Source organism: Oncorhynchus masou, chromosome 23, assembly GCF_036934945.1.
Source record: "Oncorhynchus masou masou isolate Uvic2021 chromosome 23, UVic_Omas_1.1, whole genome shotgun sequence".
NCBI classification, from domain to species: Eukaryota; Metazoa; Chordata; class Actinopteri; order Salmoniformes; family Salmonidae; genus Oncorhynchus; species Oncorhynchus masou.
The window spans coordinates 14662617-14677146 of record NC_088234.1 but is presented as its reverse complement, the minus strand read 5'-3'; the positions used below and the strand labels follow the sequence as shown (position 1 = coordinate 14677146).

General features: G+C 45.2%; 1 protein-coding gene across 1 annotated transcript; it reads left to right on the top strand.

The window, feature by feature from the left end:
* Positions 1–3422: 3422 nt before the first annotated feature.
* Positions 3423–9975, top strand: LOC135510388 (fucolectin-like). Its single transcript, XM_064931266.1, has 8 exons — positions 3423–3517; positions 3820–3857; positions 4255–4293; positions 5743–6013; positions 8012–8178; positions 8649–8740; positions 8969–9089; positions 9620–9975. The coding sequence occupies exons 2-8, from the start codon at positions 3824–3826 to the stop codon at positions 9643–9645; spliced, it is 750 nt and encodes a 249-aa protein (XP_064787338.1). The 5' UTR covers positions 3423–3517; positions 3820–3823; the 3' UTR covers positions 9646–9975.
* Positions 9976–14530: the final 4555 nt, after the last annotated feature.

Genomic DNA, 14530 nt, shown 5'->3' with positions numbered 1-14530 from the left:
GGTTGGAGACCCCTGTCCTACATGTTCTTATGCCAGGATTTCCCAAACTCGGTCCTGGGGACCCCAAGGGGTGCAGGTTTTGGTTTTTGCCAAAACCAAAACCTGTAGCCCTTGGGGTCCCCAGGGTCGAGTTTGTGAAATGCTGTCTTATCCTGTGCCACACTGGCTGCAATTACACAGGCATCCCAATTCTGATATGTTTTCCACTAAGTGGTCTTAATCACATCAGCTCTTTATCGGAACTAATTGGTCAAAAGACCAACACACTGAGACTGTAACACACTGATCTGTTTCACCTGTCTTTGTGCTTGTCTCCAACCCCCTCCAGGTGTCGCTCTGTTTGTCTGTTGCCATTTGTCTGTTGTCATTTCGTTTTGTGAAACCTACCAGCCTTTGTTCCCCTGCTCCTGTCTATTCTTGCTCCTATTTTCTATTCCTTCTCCGGTTTTGACCGTTCTGCCTGCCCTGACCTTGAGCCTGCCTGCCGTTCTATACCTTGTCCCACCTCAATGGATTATTGACCGCTGCCTGCCCTGACTGCCTGCCATTCTGGACCTTTTGCACCCTCTCTGGATTACTGACCTCTGCCTGCCTTTGACCTGCAGTTTGCCTGCTCCTCTACTAGAAATAAATGTTTGTTTCTTCGACACTGTCCGCATTTGGGCCATATCTGAAACCTGATAGTACGAACTGGCCATGACTGACCCAGCAGACTCAGACCAGCTCCACAATGCTGTCTCCCTGCAAGGAGCCACCCTTGGAAGACACAAGGAGTTACTTCAAGGTCTTATGGAGGGACTTCATACCCTGACAGAACGAAGCATCGATACCTTGTTGGAGCAATTCTGCGGATTCCCCACTGGCCAGCGAGTCACACCCATAATCTACCCCAGTGTCCGGAGAACCCTACTTACCACCTCCGTAGCGCTACGCTGCAGATTCCGTAACCTGCCGGGCTTTTCTATCTCAGGGCTCCCCCATTTTCGAGTAAAGGACGAGATTGCAGCCCGGGAACTACCGACGGATCTCGACTCACTCATCGCCTTGACCATTTGGATCAATGTGTAACTACGGGAACGAAGGAAGGAGAGGAGATTCGATTTCACTCGCCAGTCCAAGGATTCCACCTCGCCTCCGAGGTATCCCGGAAGTCTCCGAAGGCTCCTTTGCCGAGAGAACACAAGGCTACCGGAGTTCCCCCGAGAGCCTCCGAATACTGACAATTCACCTCTTCCCGAGCCCATGCAACTAGGCAGAGCGACGCTGTCTCCAGCTGAACGGTTTTACAGGCTGTCCACTAAAAGACCAGGCTCACTGGTAGGAGCGAGTACTCTAGTGGGCAATATGGATAACTTTTCCTCTCCCCTTACCCGCATCCCTTTTCATGCCATGTTGCTGTGGGGAACCAGTCGAAATCTCTCCGGGTACTCATCGACTCTGGGGCCGGTGAGAGCTTTATGGATGCAAACCTTGCTTTGAGCTGGATATCCCCACTCAGCCGCTATTCATTCCCATGGACGTTAGAGTACTAGACGGGTGCTCTATAGGCCGGGTCACCCCCAATACTATCCATATCAACCTACGTGTGTCAGGGAACCACAGCGAGATGATCCAGTTCCTGCTCATTAAGTCTCCTCAGGTTCCTGTGGTATTGGGGTTCTCCTGGCTCCTCCGACAAAATCCCCTCATTGACTGGTCTGCCGGTGCCATCATGGGCTGGAGCCCATTCTGCCACACCCATTGCCTGAAGTCAGTGCAGCCTGCCCCGAGACGTCTTCCTGGGGGCTCGGAAGTTGCCAAGGGAACCTCGTCTTCTCCCGCTCCACCTAAGAACACGTGCTCCATGTCCGACAGGTTCTCCAATGCCTCGTGGAGAACCATCTTTTATAAAAGCAAAGAAATGCAAATCCCATCTATCCACCATCCACTTTTTGGGTTAAATCATCTCTGCAGGGGGTGTACAGATGGATCCCGGGAAGGTGAGAGCGGTGGTGAATTGGCCCCATCCTATGTCCAGAGTACAGCTCCAATGTTTCCTGGGAATCGCCAAATTTTATTGACACTTTATCTTGGGCTACAGCACCCTGGCTTCCCCCTGTCTGCACTCACCTCTCCCAAGGTTCCGTTCACATGGTCCCCAGCTGCTAACCAGGTGTTCCGGGAACTCAAACACCGCTTCACCACAGCTCCCATCTTGATTCATCCTGACCCATCCCACCAGTTCATGGTGGAGGCCGATGATTCTGATGTCGGAGTGGGGGCTGTCCTGATCCAGCGATCTGCCCTGGACCTCAAGTTACATCCCTACGCATTATTTTCCAACTGCCTCAATGCCACAGAGAGGAATTATGATGTGGAGAATCTTGAGCTTCTCGCGGTGAAGATGGCGTTGGAGGAGTAGAGGCACTGGCTGGAGGGGGTGGAACATCCTTTCATTGTGTGGACTGACCACAAGAACCTGGAATATCTCTGCACAGCCAAGCACCTTGATTCCAGGCAAGCTAGGTGTGCCCTACTGTTCACCCGGTTCAACTTCTCCCTCTCATACCGGCCTGGATCCAAGAATGTCAAACTGGATGCGCTGTCACGCCGCTACAGCCCCACGGATACTACTCCGGAACCTGAGACCATCCTTCTCACTTCGTGCCTGGCGACGGCAATTAGATGGGGAATAGGGAATCATGTTCGTGAGGTGCAGCATTCACAGCCGAACCCCAGGTGGGGCCTAGATATCCAAATGTTCATTCCTGGCACGGTCCACTCCTAGGTCCTGGAGTGGGTCCACTCCTTTAGGCTTACCTGCCACCCAGGCTCCCGTCGGACCCTGGTTTTTGGTTGCCTACCATGGTTCAGAACAAGACTCCTTGACAAGCTCCGGCTGGTCTCCTCCAACCTCTGCCTGTCCCTCACCGTCCCTGTTCTCACATCTCCCTGGACTTTGTCACAGGTCTCCCCCGGTGTGATGGCAACACCGCCATCCTGACCGTGGCATATCATGTAAGGCATCCACTGTTTCCATCATATTCAAACTGTTTCCACCAGGGATGGAAAAGGCTGAAGTTGTGTAACTATTGACACCACAGTGAGAGGATGAGGTTATATGGATGACTGCTAATCAAATCCCCCGGGCAACAACACCACACAGACACACACACACACATGCAAATACTCAAACACACAGGGTAGTGGGCTACAGCTCACTGCTAACGACTAATACACCTCACCATCTTTGGCTAAATGAGGGTTGTGTTCATAAGGCACCAAATGGAAGAAAACAGATTGAAACAGGAAGTGATCGACTATCTGTTCTTATCCAATCACAAACAAACATTTTTGTTTTCAGTTGCAAAACGTTGCAATGTTTTTTCTGTTGTGTTCCCAAATGAACATGACCCAGGTTTGCATGTTTGCCAGACAGAGAGAGAGAAAAGAGAGTAAGAAGAATCCATCACACACACTGAGACGGAGGAGAGCAGCGAGGGATTCAGCAAAGGACAAGATAACCCTCTCAATACAGGTATGTTAATCTTATGTTTGGATATGCTGTGTTATTGCTCAAAACCTTGGCTAATACTATAATAAAGAATTATGATAATATATCAGTAAAGAAAATGGGTTATTGTCACATTATTTAAAGGGTATTGTTGTTGTGGTATGTGTGACATGGAAATTCTGAAAGGACAAGAATTGTACATCCACATCCTATACATGGCAGGTGTTGGATGTCCAGAAATAGATCATATTAACTTATAATTAAAAGGGGGAAATGTTTAATGTTATTAATTCATATTGACTGATGAATATGTTGCTACATCCCAGATCCATGGAGTGGAGTAGGAGAGCTATCCCTGTTTCTGGTGAGAACTAAATCCCTACAAGGGTTAGGGTCAATTCTATTTCAGTTCCTGTCAAATCAGAACATAAAACACATTCCAATTAACCTCTGAGAGATTCTTATGACATTGTCAGCAGTATGATTTTAGTTCCATTTCCAAAAAGACACGGCCTGTAGCTTTCAAATGATGTTTCATGATGTACAGAGCCCAAAACAACCACTCAGAGTTTAACAATTAATTTGAATTTCAGTGTGCTTCCTGATTTACAGAAATTGAATTGACCCCAACCCTTCCATCTCTAAGTCAAAGATCTTTAATGATCAGCATTACCCTATAGCACATTAGAGAACTTGTCATATAGTGAATTCACATTGATTAATTATGACTAATCATTCATATGCTTATTGTGGCTTTACAGGGATTTTCCTACTCTTTCTGAGGGTCACGGTGCAAATAGGTAAATGCATTTTTAATAAAGCAGACAGACAGACAGACACAAAACAATCACACAAAAAAGACAGACAGACAAAACAAACAATCTAAATCAATGAACCAATGAACGAAGTATCAGTATTGGCCACTGTGACAGAAGCAATACATTGAAAAATAATAAATAAAAGCATTAATGAATAAGTAAATAAATCAACTAATCAATGCATGAAATACAAGCATTGGCCGCTGTGACAGAAGCTAGGCCTAGTAATAACTTTCATTCAGTTAAAGTCACTAAATCCTAAACCTCAACTAAGTATTGTAATAAATATTGTGGAAATTGAGCAAGTTGAGCAAGCTGCTTGGAGTAACACTAGATTGTAAACTGTCATGGTCAAAACACATTGATGCAGTAGTAGCTAAGATGGGGAGAAGTTTGTCTATAATAAAGCAATGCTCTGCCTTCTTACAACACTATCAACAAGGCAGGTCCTACAGGCCCTAGTTTTGTCACACCTTGACTACTGTTCAGTTGTGTGGTCAGGTGCCACTAAAGAGGACTTAGGAAAATTGCAAATGGCTCAGAACAGGGCAGCACGGCTGGCCCTTGGATGTACACAGAGAGCTAACATTAATAATATGCATGTCTCCTGGCTAAACGTGGAGGAGAGATTGACTTCATCATTACTTTCATTTATGAGAGGTGTTGAATGCACCGAGCTGTCTGTTTGAAGTACTAGCACACACCCATGCATACCCCACAAGACATGCCACAAGAGGTCTCTTCACAGTCCCCAAGTCCAGAACAGACTATGGGAGGCACACAGTACTACATAGAGCCATGACGACATGGAACTCTATTCCACATCAAGTAACTGATGCCAGCAGTAAAATTGGGTTTAAAAAACAGATTAAAAAAACACCTTATAGAACAGCGGGGACTGTGAAGAGACACAAACATTGGCACAGAGACACACACACACACACACACACACACACACACATGCACACGCACACGCACACACACACGCACACAAACACACACACACACACAAACACACACACACACACACACACACACACACACACACACACACACACACACACACACACACACACACACACACACACACACACACACACACACACACACACACACACACACACATACACACACACACCAGGAAGAGTAGCTGCTGTTTTGGCAGCAGCTAATGGGGATCCATAATAAATTACAAATACAAAGTGCCCAATTAAAGGTAACTATCTACATGTAATACAAGTTGGTGCAGGTGTGTGTGAACAGGGGGATGGGGATGTGTATATCTGAGGTGTATTCACTAGGAACCAAACGGAACAAAATGGAGACTGACTAAACTGAACTAACCTGCAAAACGTTTTCAGTTGCAAAACGTATTGCTACAGTGTGGACTAATGAATAAACCTGTGTATTATATCTGTCTCTGTCACTCAGACAACGTGGCATTGAGAGGACAGGCTGTTCAGTCATCACAGTTTTCGGATCGCAATGCTCACTATGCAATTGATGGGAACAGAAACACAAACTATGGATCCTGCACCCACACTGCACAGGAGACCAACCCCTGGTGGAGAGTGGACCTGCTGGATGTGTACAAAGTGACAGCTGTCACCATCACCAACAGAGATGTTGTTCCTGAGAGACTTGATGGTGCTGAGATCCGCATCGGTAACTCACTGGAGAACAATGGCATCAACAACCCCAGGTGAGTAGTGAAATTGAATAAACAGCATTGTACTCAAATCAAATCGTATTTGTCACATACGACGAACACAACATGTGTAGACCAGACAGAGAAATGCTTACTTACAAGCCCTTAACCAACAGTGCGGATTAAGAAATAGTTATGAAAATACTTACTAAATAAAGTCAAAAACAAAAAGCAACACAGTAGAAATACATAACAATAACGATGCTATATACAGGGGGCCCAGGTTACTCAAGGGGCACAGGTTAGTTGAGGTAATTTATACATGTAAGTAAGGGTAAAGTGACTATGCATAGATGATAAACAGTGTGTAGCAGCAGGGGGTCAATGTAAATAGTCAGGGTGTCCATTTGATTAATTGTTCAGCTGTCTTATAGTTTGGGGTAGAAGCTGTTAAGGAGCCTTTTTGACCTAGACTTGGCTCTCCAGTACCGCTTGTCGTGCGGAAGCAGAGAGAACAGTCTATGACTTGGGTGACTGGAGTCTGGCAATTCTTTGGGACCTTCCTTCCCCTGACACCTGACACCTGGTATATAGGTCTTGGATGGCAGGAAGCTTGGCTCCAGTGATGTAATGGGCTGTATACCTTTGTTATGATCTGGGGGCCCAATCTAAATAGTTTCAGTCTCCTGAGGGGGAAAAGGTGTTGTCGTAGCCCCTTCACAACTGTCTTGGCGTGTTTCGACCATGATAGTTTGTTGTTGATGTGGACACCAAGGAACTTGAAACTCTTGACCCGCTCCAATTCAGCCCTGTCGATTTAAATGGAGTCCTGTTTGGCCCTACTTCTCCTGTGGTCCACGATCATCTCCTTTGTCTTGCTTACATTGAGGGAGAGGTTGTTGGCCTGGCACCACACTGACAGGTCTTTGACCTCCTCCCTATAGGCTGTCTCATCGTTATCGGTGATCAGGCCTACCATTGTTGTGTCATCAGCTAACTTACGGATGGTGTTGGAGTTGTGCTTGGCCACGCAGTCATGTGTGAACAGGGAGTACAGGAGGGGACCAAGTACGCACCCCCGAGGGGAACCGGTGTTGAGAATCAGCATGGCAGATGTGTTGTTGCCTACCCTTACTACCTGAAGGCGGCCCGTCAGGAAGTCCAGGATCCAGTTGCAGAGGGAGGTGTTTGGTCCCAGGGTCCTTAGCTTAGTGATGAGCTTTGCGGGCACTACGGTGCTGTAGTCAATGACTAGCATTCTCACATAGGTGTTCCTTTTGTCCAGATGGGAAAGGGCAGTATAATGTTCGATTGAGATTGCGTCATCTGTGGATCTGTTGGGGCGGTATACGAATTGCAGTGGGTCTAGGGTTTCCGGGATGATGGTGTTGATGTGAGACTTGACCAGTCTTTAAAATCACTTCATGGCTACCAATGTGAGTGCTACGGGGCGGTAGTCATTTAGGCAGGTTACCTTCGCATTCTTGGGCACAGGGACTATGGTGGTCTACTTGAAACATGTGGGTATTACAGATTCGGTCAGGGAGAGGTTGAAAATGTCAGTGAAGACACTTGCCAATTTGTCCTCGCCTGCTCTGAGTACACGCCCTGGTAATCTGACTGGTCCAGGGGCCTTGTGAATGTTGACCTTTTTAAAGTTATTGCTTACATCGCCTATGGAGAGCGTGATCACACAGTCGTCCAGAACAGCTGCTGCTCTCATGAATGCTTCAGTGTTGCTTGCCTCGAAGCGAGCATGAAAGGCATTTAGCTCGAGCATGAAAGACATTTAGCTCGTCAATGGGCAGCTCGCAGCCTCGTTTCACTTTGTAGTCCGTAATAGTTTGCAAGCACCACCACATCTGACGAACATCAGAGCCGGTAGTTCTGATTGATTGTAAAGTTTATGGGATTCATTAAAAATAACAGTTATTCATTAAATGTGTATATATTTTCAGTAATACTTTTGTGAAGTAGCATTTGAACTACAGCACCGCACTGTACAATAATCATGTATCTCTCTCTATCCCCCACCCTCTCTATCTCTTTCAGATGTGATGTCATATCCCACATCCCAGCAGGAGAGACCTACACCTTCCAGTGTAATGTGATGGAGGGTCGCTATGTTGTTGTGGTCAACCCTGGCAGGTCGGAATGGCTCACACTTTGTGAGGTGGAAGTATTTGCCACTGTCAAAACTCCAGAGTCTTCCACAGAAGGTACTTCTTTCCTGGTACATTTATTTATTCTGTCAGAGAAGGTACGTCGAATAATAACTTTAATGAACATACTTATTTTCGTATCGGACTTCGGTTTAGTGGAGATGATACTTTTTCACCCCACAATTCATGTTTTGTTATATTGAATGTTATTTTGTGACAATGTGGGAGACAGTTTCACAATGCAAATTAGTACAAATCGGTGTAAAAATACCATTAAACCCATTATAATCTGGCAGTATGACATTTTCTTTCTTCAACAATGTGCTTTAAAAATATAACACTATTTACACATTGCTCAGCTTACTAAACTTTAGTAAAACAATCACCTTTTTGGACAGCACATTGTTAAAGAAATATGTTAAATAAATGCATACTGTCAAGTCCTAATGAGTTTTGTGGTATTCCCGGTATTTTGCACAGATTTGAACTATTTTGCACCATAAATAATATCAGCAAATGTATTTCAGCCCCCAAGTCAAAGAGAACGGTTGTGAGGATGAAGATCCAATCAGATGCTGATATGACAGACCAGGCAGTCGGTGACCAGCTCCTACAGCAGGTGAGAGAGATGGAGAGGGAAAGGGGAGGGAGAGAGAAAGGGGAAGGAAGAGGGAAAGGGGAAAGGGGAGGAAGAGGGAAAGGGGGAGGGAGGGAGACGAGAGACAGAGAGCCAGACAGAGCGACAGACGCAGAGACACAGACAGAGAGTGACAGAGACAGAAAGAGAGAGTGAGCGAGAGAGAAAATAATCTAACAATTTAACCTAAAAGCTTGATCTTTAATCTAGCTGCATGTAGAGCTCGTGAAGCAGGGGGTGTCTGACTTTCAACTGCGCTGGAGGACTCAGCCAGATGGACAGATTTTCCACCGTGAGGAAGAAGAGAAGGAGGGTGGACCCACACAGACAGGTAACAACAAGGAGCATATTACAGACTGTTTTCCTTATTGCAACAGACAGGCAATGAAGACATTGTGCTTTTATCAGAGTTGGGGTCTATTCCATTTCAGGAAATAAACTTTTATTTATTTATTGTAATTTCATTTTTCCATAATGAGGTTCAATTATGAAAATGCAGAAGTGGAATTTCAGTTTACTTCCTGAATTGAAATGTAATCAACCCCAACTCTGGGTTTAATTATCTTATTGGCAAGTTGTTATTGTAATAAGAGAATGTGTTTGTGAGTCATAACTAATTATTTTTTTGTAACCTTTATTTAACTAGGCAAGTCAGTTAAGAAAAAATGCTTATTTTCAATGACAGCCTAGGAACAGTGGGTTGACTGCCTGTTCAGGGGTAGAACAACAGATTTGTACCTTCTCAGCTCGGGGATTTGAACATGCAACCTTCTGGTTACTAGTTCAACGGTTTAACCACTAGGCTACCCTGCTGCCCCAATTAGTACATGAAAGAGTTTCTGTATGTCATTTCTCTTCCAGGTGTCTCTGGAACTGAAGGGGGCTAGCCTGGTGAGAGACTCTAAGGAGACACAATAGTTTAAGATTGGACTGTATTGATGACAATCAATCTACGTAAAACTTTAATGAAACCCAGTCTCAAATAGCCGCCTGTCCTATTTAATAGCTAGGCAACAACACATTTCAGAAACCAAACGCCTGTTTCAAATAAACTCAGGGTCTAAATCAAATCAAATCTAATGTTATTTGTCACATACACATGGTTAGCAGATGTTAATGCGAGTGTAGCAAAAGGCTTGTGCTTCTAGTTCTGACAGTGCAGTGATATCTAACAAGTAATCTAACAATTCCCCAAAAACTACCGAATACACACAAATCTAAAGGGATGAATGAGAATATGTACAGTACATATAAGTATATGGATGAGCGATGGCCGAGCGCCATAGGCAAGATGTAATACATGGTATAAAATACAGTATATACATGTGATATGAGTAATGTAAGACATGTAAACATTATTAAAGTGGCATTATTTAGAGTGCATTGTATAAAGTGACTAGTGATAAATTAATTGTTTACCAGGTTACCATTAATTGTTTACCAGGTTTAATGTTTGATTTGTCACATTAAATCATTCAGTAATGACTAAAGAATTATGTCAATCTTCAGCCATTGGCTGCTAACAATTGAGAACTGCTATGTATAAACTGGCAAGCCCAAAAACACTCAACAACTTCGGGAGTACAAACCCCAAGAAATGGGCAAGAACTGACAAACACATGTATTCGCTGTTTGTTTGTTACCTATGCATTGTCACTTCGCCCCAACTACATGTACAGGTTACCTCAACTAGCCTATACCCCTGCACACTGACTCGGTACTGGTTCCCTGACACCTAAAAGTACTTGTTCCATTTTGAATGCTTAGCAGGACAGGAAAAGGGTCCAATTCACACACTTATCAAGAGAACATCCCTGGTCATCTACTGCCTCTGATCTGGAGGACTCACTAAACACAAATGCTTTGTTTGTAAAATATGTCTAAGTGTTGGAGTGTGCCCCAGGCTATCTGTAAATAAAAAACGGTGCTATCTATTTTGCTTAATATAAGGAATTTGAAATTATTTATACTTTTGATACTAAAGTACATTTTATCAATTACATTTACTTTTGATACATAAGTATAATTAAAACCAAATACTTTTAGACTTTTACTTAAGTAGTATTTTACTGGGCGACTTTCACTTTTACTTGAGTAATTTTCTACGTAATTTTCTACGTATCTTTACTCAAGTATGACAACTGAGTACTTTTTACACCAATACAATTGAGTGCAGGAAATGCAGAAATCATAAAAGTGCTGACATTTGTTTTGGCTGAAGTTGAATTGAACAGTATAAAACAATCAGAGTGGTGAAAGACTCATGGAAATCACTTAGAATATATATGTGTTGCCACCCTTGGAACACTCACTACTCATTAAGCACCCTGGGATCACTAACTCCTCATAAAGCACCCTGGGATCACTCACTACTCATTAAGCACCCTGGGATCACTCACTACTCATTAAGCACCCTGGGATCACTAACTACTCATTAAGCACCCTGGGATCACTCACTACTCATTAAGCACCATGGGATCACTCACTACTCATTAAGCACCCTGGGATCACTAACTACTCATAAAGCACCTTGGGATCACTCACTACTCATAAAGCACCCTGGGATCACTCACTACTCATAAAGCAACCTGGGATCACTCACTACTCATTAAGCTCCCTGGGATCACTCACTACTCATTAAGCACCCTGGGATCACTCACTACTCATTAAGCACCCTGGGAACACTCACTACTCCTTAAGCACCCTGGGATCACTCACTACTCATTAAGCACCCTGGGATCACTCACTACTCATAAAGCACCCTGGGATCACTCACTACTCCTAAAGCACCCTGGGATCACTCACTACTCATTAAGCACCCTGGGATCACTCACTAGTCATAAAGCACCCAGGGATCACTCGCTACTCATTAAGCACCCTGGGATCACTCACTACTCATTAAGCACTCTGGGATCACTCACTACTCATTAAGCACCCTGGGATCACTCACTAGTCATAAAGCACCCTGGGATCACTCACTACTCATAAAGCACCCTGGGATCACTCACTACTCATAAAGCACCCTGGGATCACTCACTACTCATAAAGCACCCTGGGATCACTCACTACTCATTAAGCTCCCTGGGATCACTCACTACTCATTAAGCACCTGGGATCACTCACTACTCATAAAGCACCCTGGGATCACTCACTACTCATTAAGCTCCCTGGGATCACTCACTACTCATTAAGCACCCTGGGATCACTCACTACTCATTAAGCACCCTGGGATCACTCACTACTCATGAAGCACCCTGGGATCACTCACTAGTCATAAAGCACCCAGGGATCACTCGCTACTCATTAAGCACCCTGGGATCACTCACTACTCATAAAGCACCCTGGGATCACTCACTTCTCATTAAGCACCCTGGGATCACTCACTACTCATAAAGCACCCTGGGATCACTCACTACTCATAAAACACCCTGGGATCACTCACTACTCATTAAGCACCTGGGATCACTCACTACTCATAAAGCACCCTGGGATCACTCACTACTCATTAAGCTCCCTGGGATCACTCACTACTCATTAAGCACCCTGGGATCACTCACTACTCATTAAGCACCCTGGGATCACTCACTACTCATGAAGCACCCTGGGATCACTCACTAGTCATAAAGCACCCAGGGATCACTCGCTACTCATTAAGCACCCTGGGATCACTCACTACTCATAAAGCACCCTGGGATCACTCACTTCTCCTTAAGCACCCTGGGATCACTCACTACTCATTAAGCACCCTGGGATCACTCACTACTCATAAAGCACCCTGGGATCACTCACTACTCCTAAAGCACCCTGGGATCACTCACTACTCATTAAGCACCCTGGGATCACTCACTAGTCATAAAGCACCCAGGGATCACTCGCTACTCATTAAGCACCCTGGGATCACTCACTACTCATTAAGCACTCTGGGATCACTCACTACTCATGAAGCACCCTGGGATCACTCACTAGTCATAAAGCACCCTGGGATCACTCACTACTCATAAAGCACACTGGGATCACTCACTACTCATAAAGCACCCTGGGATCACTCACTACTCATAAAGCACCCTGGGATCACTCACTACTCATTAAGCTCCCTGGGATCACTCACTACTCATTAAGCACCTGGGATCACTCACTACTCATAAAGCACCCTGGGATCACTCACTACTCATTAAGCTCCCTGGGATCACTCACTACTCATTAAGCACCCTGGGATCACTCACTACTCATTAAGCACCCTGGGATCACTCACTACTCATGAAGCACCCTGGGATCACTCACTAGTCATAAAGCACCCAGGGATCACTCGCTACTCATTAAGCACCCTGGGATCACTCACTACTCATAAAGCACCCTGGGATCACTCACTTCTCATTAAGCACCCTGGGATCACTCACTACTCATAAAGCACCCTGGGATCACTCACTACTCATAAAACACCCTGGGATCACTCACTACTCATTAAGCACCCTGGGATCACTCACACTCACTACTCATAAAGCACCCTGGGATCACTCACTACTCATAGAGCACCCTGGGATCACTCACTACTCATAAAGCACCCTGTGATCACTCACTACTCATAAAGCACCCAGGGATCACTCACTACTCATAAAGCACTCTGGGATCACTTATTACTCATTAAGCACCTTGGGATCACTCACTACTCCTAAAGCACCCTGGGATCCATCATAAAGCACCCTGGGATCCATCACAAAGCACCCTAGGATCACTCACTACTCATAAAGCACCCTGGGATCACTCACTACTCATAAAGCACCCTGGGATCGCTCACTACTCATAAAGCACCCTGGGATCCATCACAAAGCACCCTGGGATCACTCACTACTCATAAAGCACCCTGGGAGCACTCATAAAGCACCCTGGGATCCATCACAAAGCACCCTGGGATCACTCACTACTCATTAAGCTCCCTGGGATCACTCACTACTCATTAAGCACCCTGGGATCACTCACTACTCATAAAGCACCCTGGGATCACTCACTACTCATTAAGCTCCCTGGGATCACTCACTACTCATTAAGCACCCTGGGATCACTCACTACTCATTAAGCACCCTGGCATCACTCACTACTCATAGAGCACCCTGGGATCACTCACTACTCATAAAGCACCCTGTGATCACTCACTACTCATAAAGCACCCAGGGATCACTCACTACTCATAAAGCACTCTGGGATCACTTATTACTCATTAAGCACCTTGGGATCACTCACTACTCCTAAAGCACCCTGGGATCCATCATAAAGCACCCTGGGATCCATCACAAAGCACCCTAGGATCACTCACTACTCATAAAGCACCCTGGGATCACTCACTACTCATAAAGCACCCTGGGATCGCTCACTACTCATAAAGCACCCTGGGATCCATCACAAAGCACCCTGGGATCACTCACTACTCATAAAGCACCCTGGGAGCACTCATAAAGCACCCTGGGATCCATCACAAAGCACCCTAGGATCACTCACTACTCATAAAGCACCCTGGGATAACTCACAAAGCACCCTGGGATCACTCACTACTCATAAAGCACCCTGGGATCACTCACTACTCATTAAGCACCCTGGGATCACTCACACTCACTACTCATAAAGCACCCTGGGATCACTCACTACTCATAAAGCACCCTGGGATCACTCACTACTCATAGAGCACCCTGGGATCACTCACTACTCATAAAGCACTCTGTGATCACTCACTACTCATAAAGCACCCAGGGATCACTTATTACTCATTAAGCACCTTGG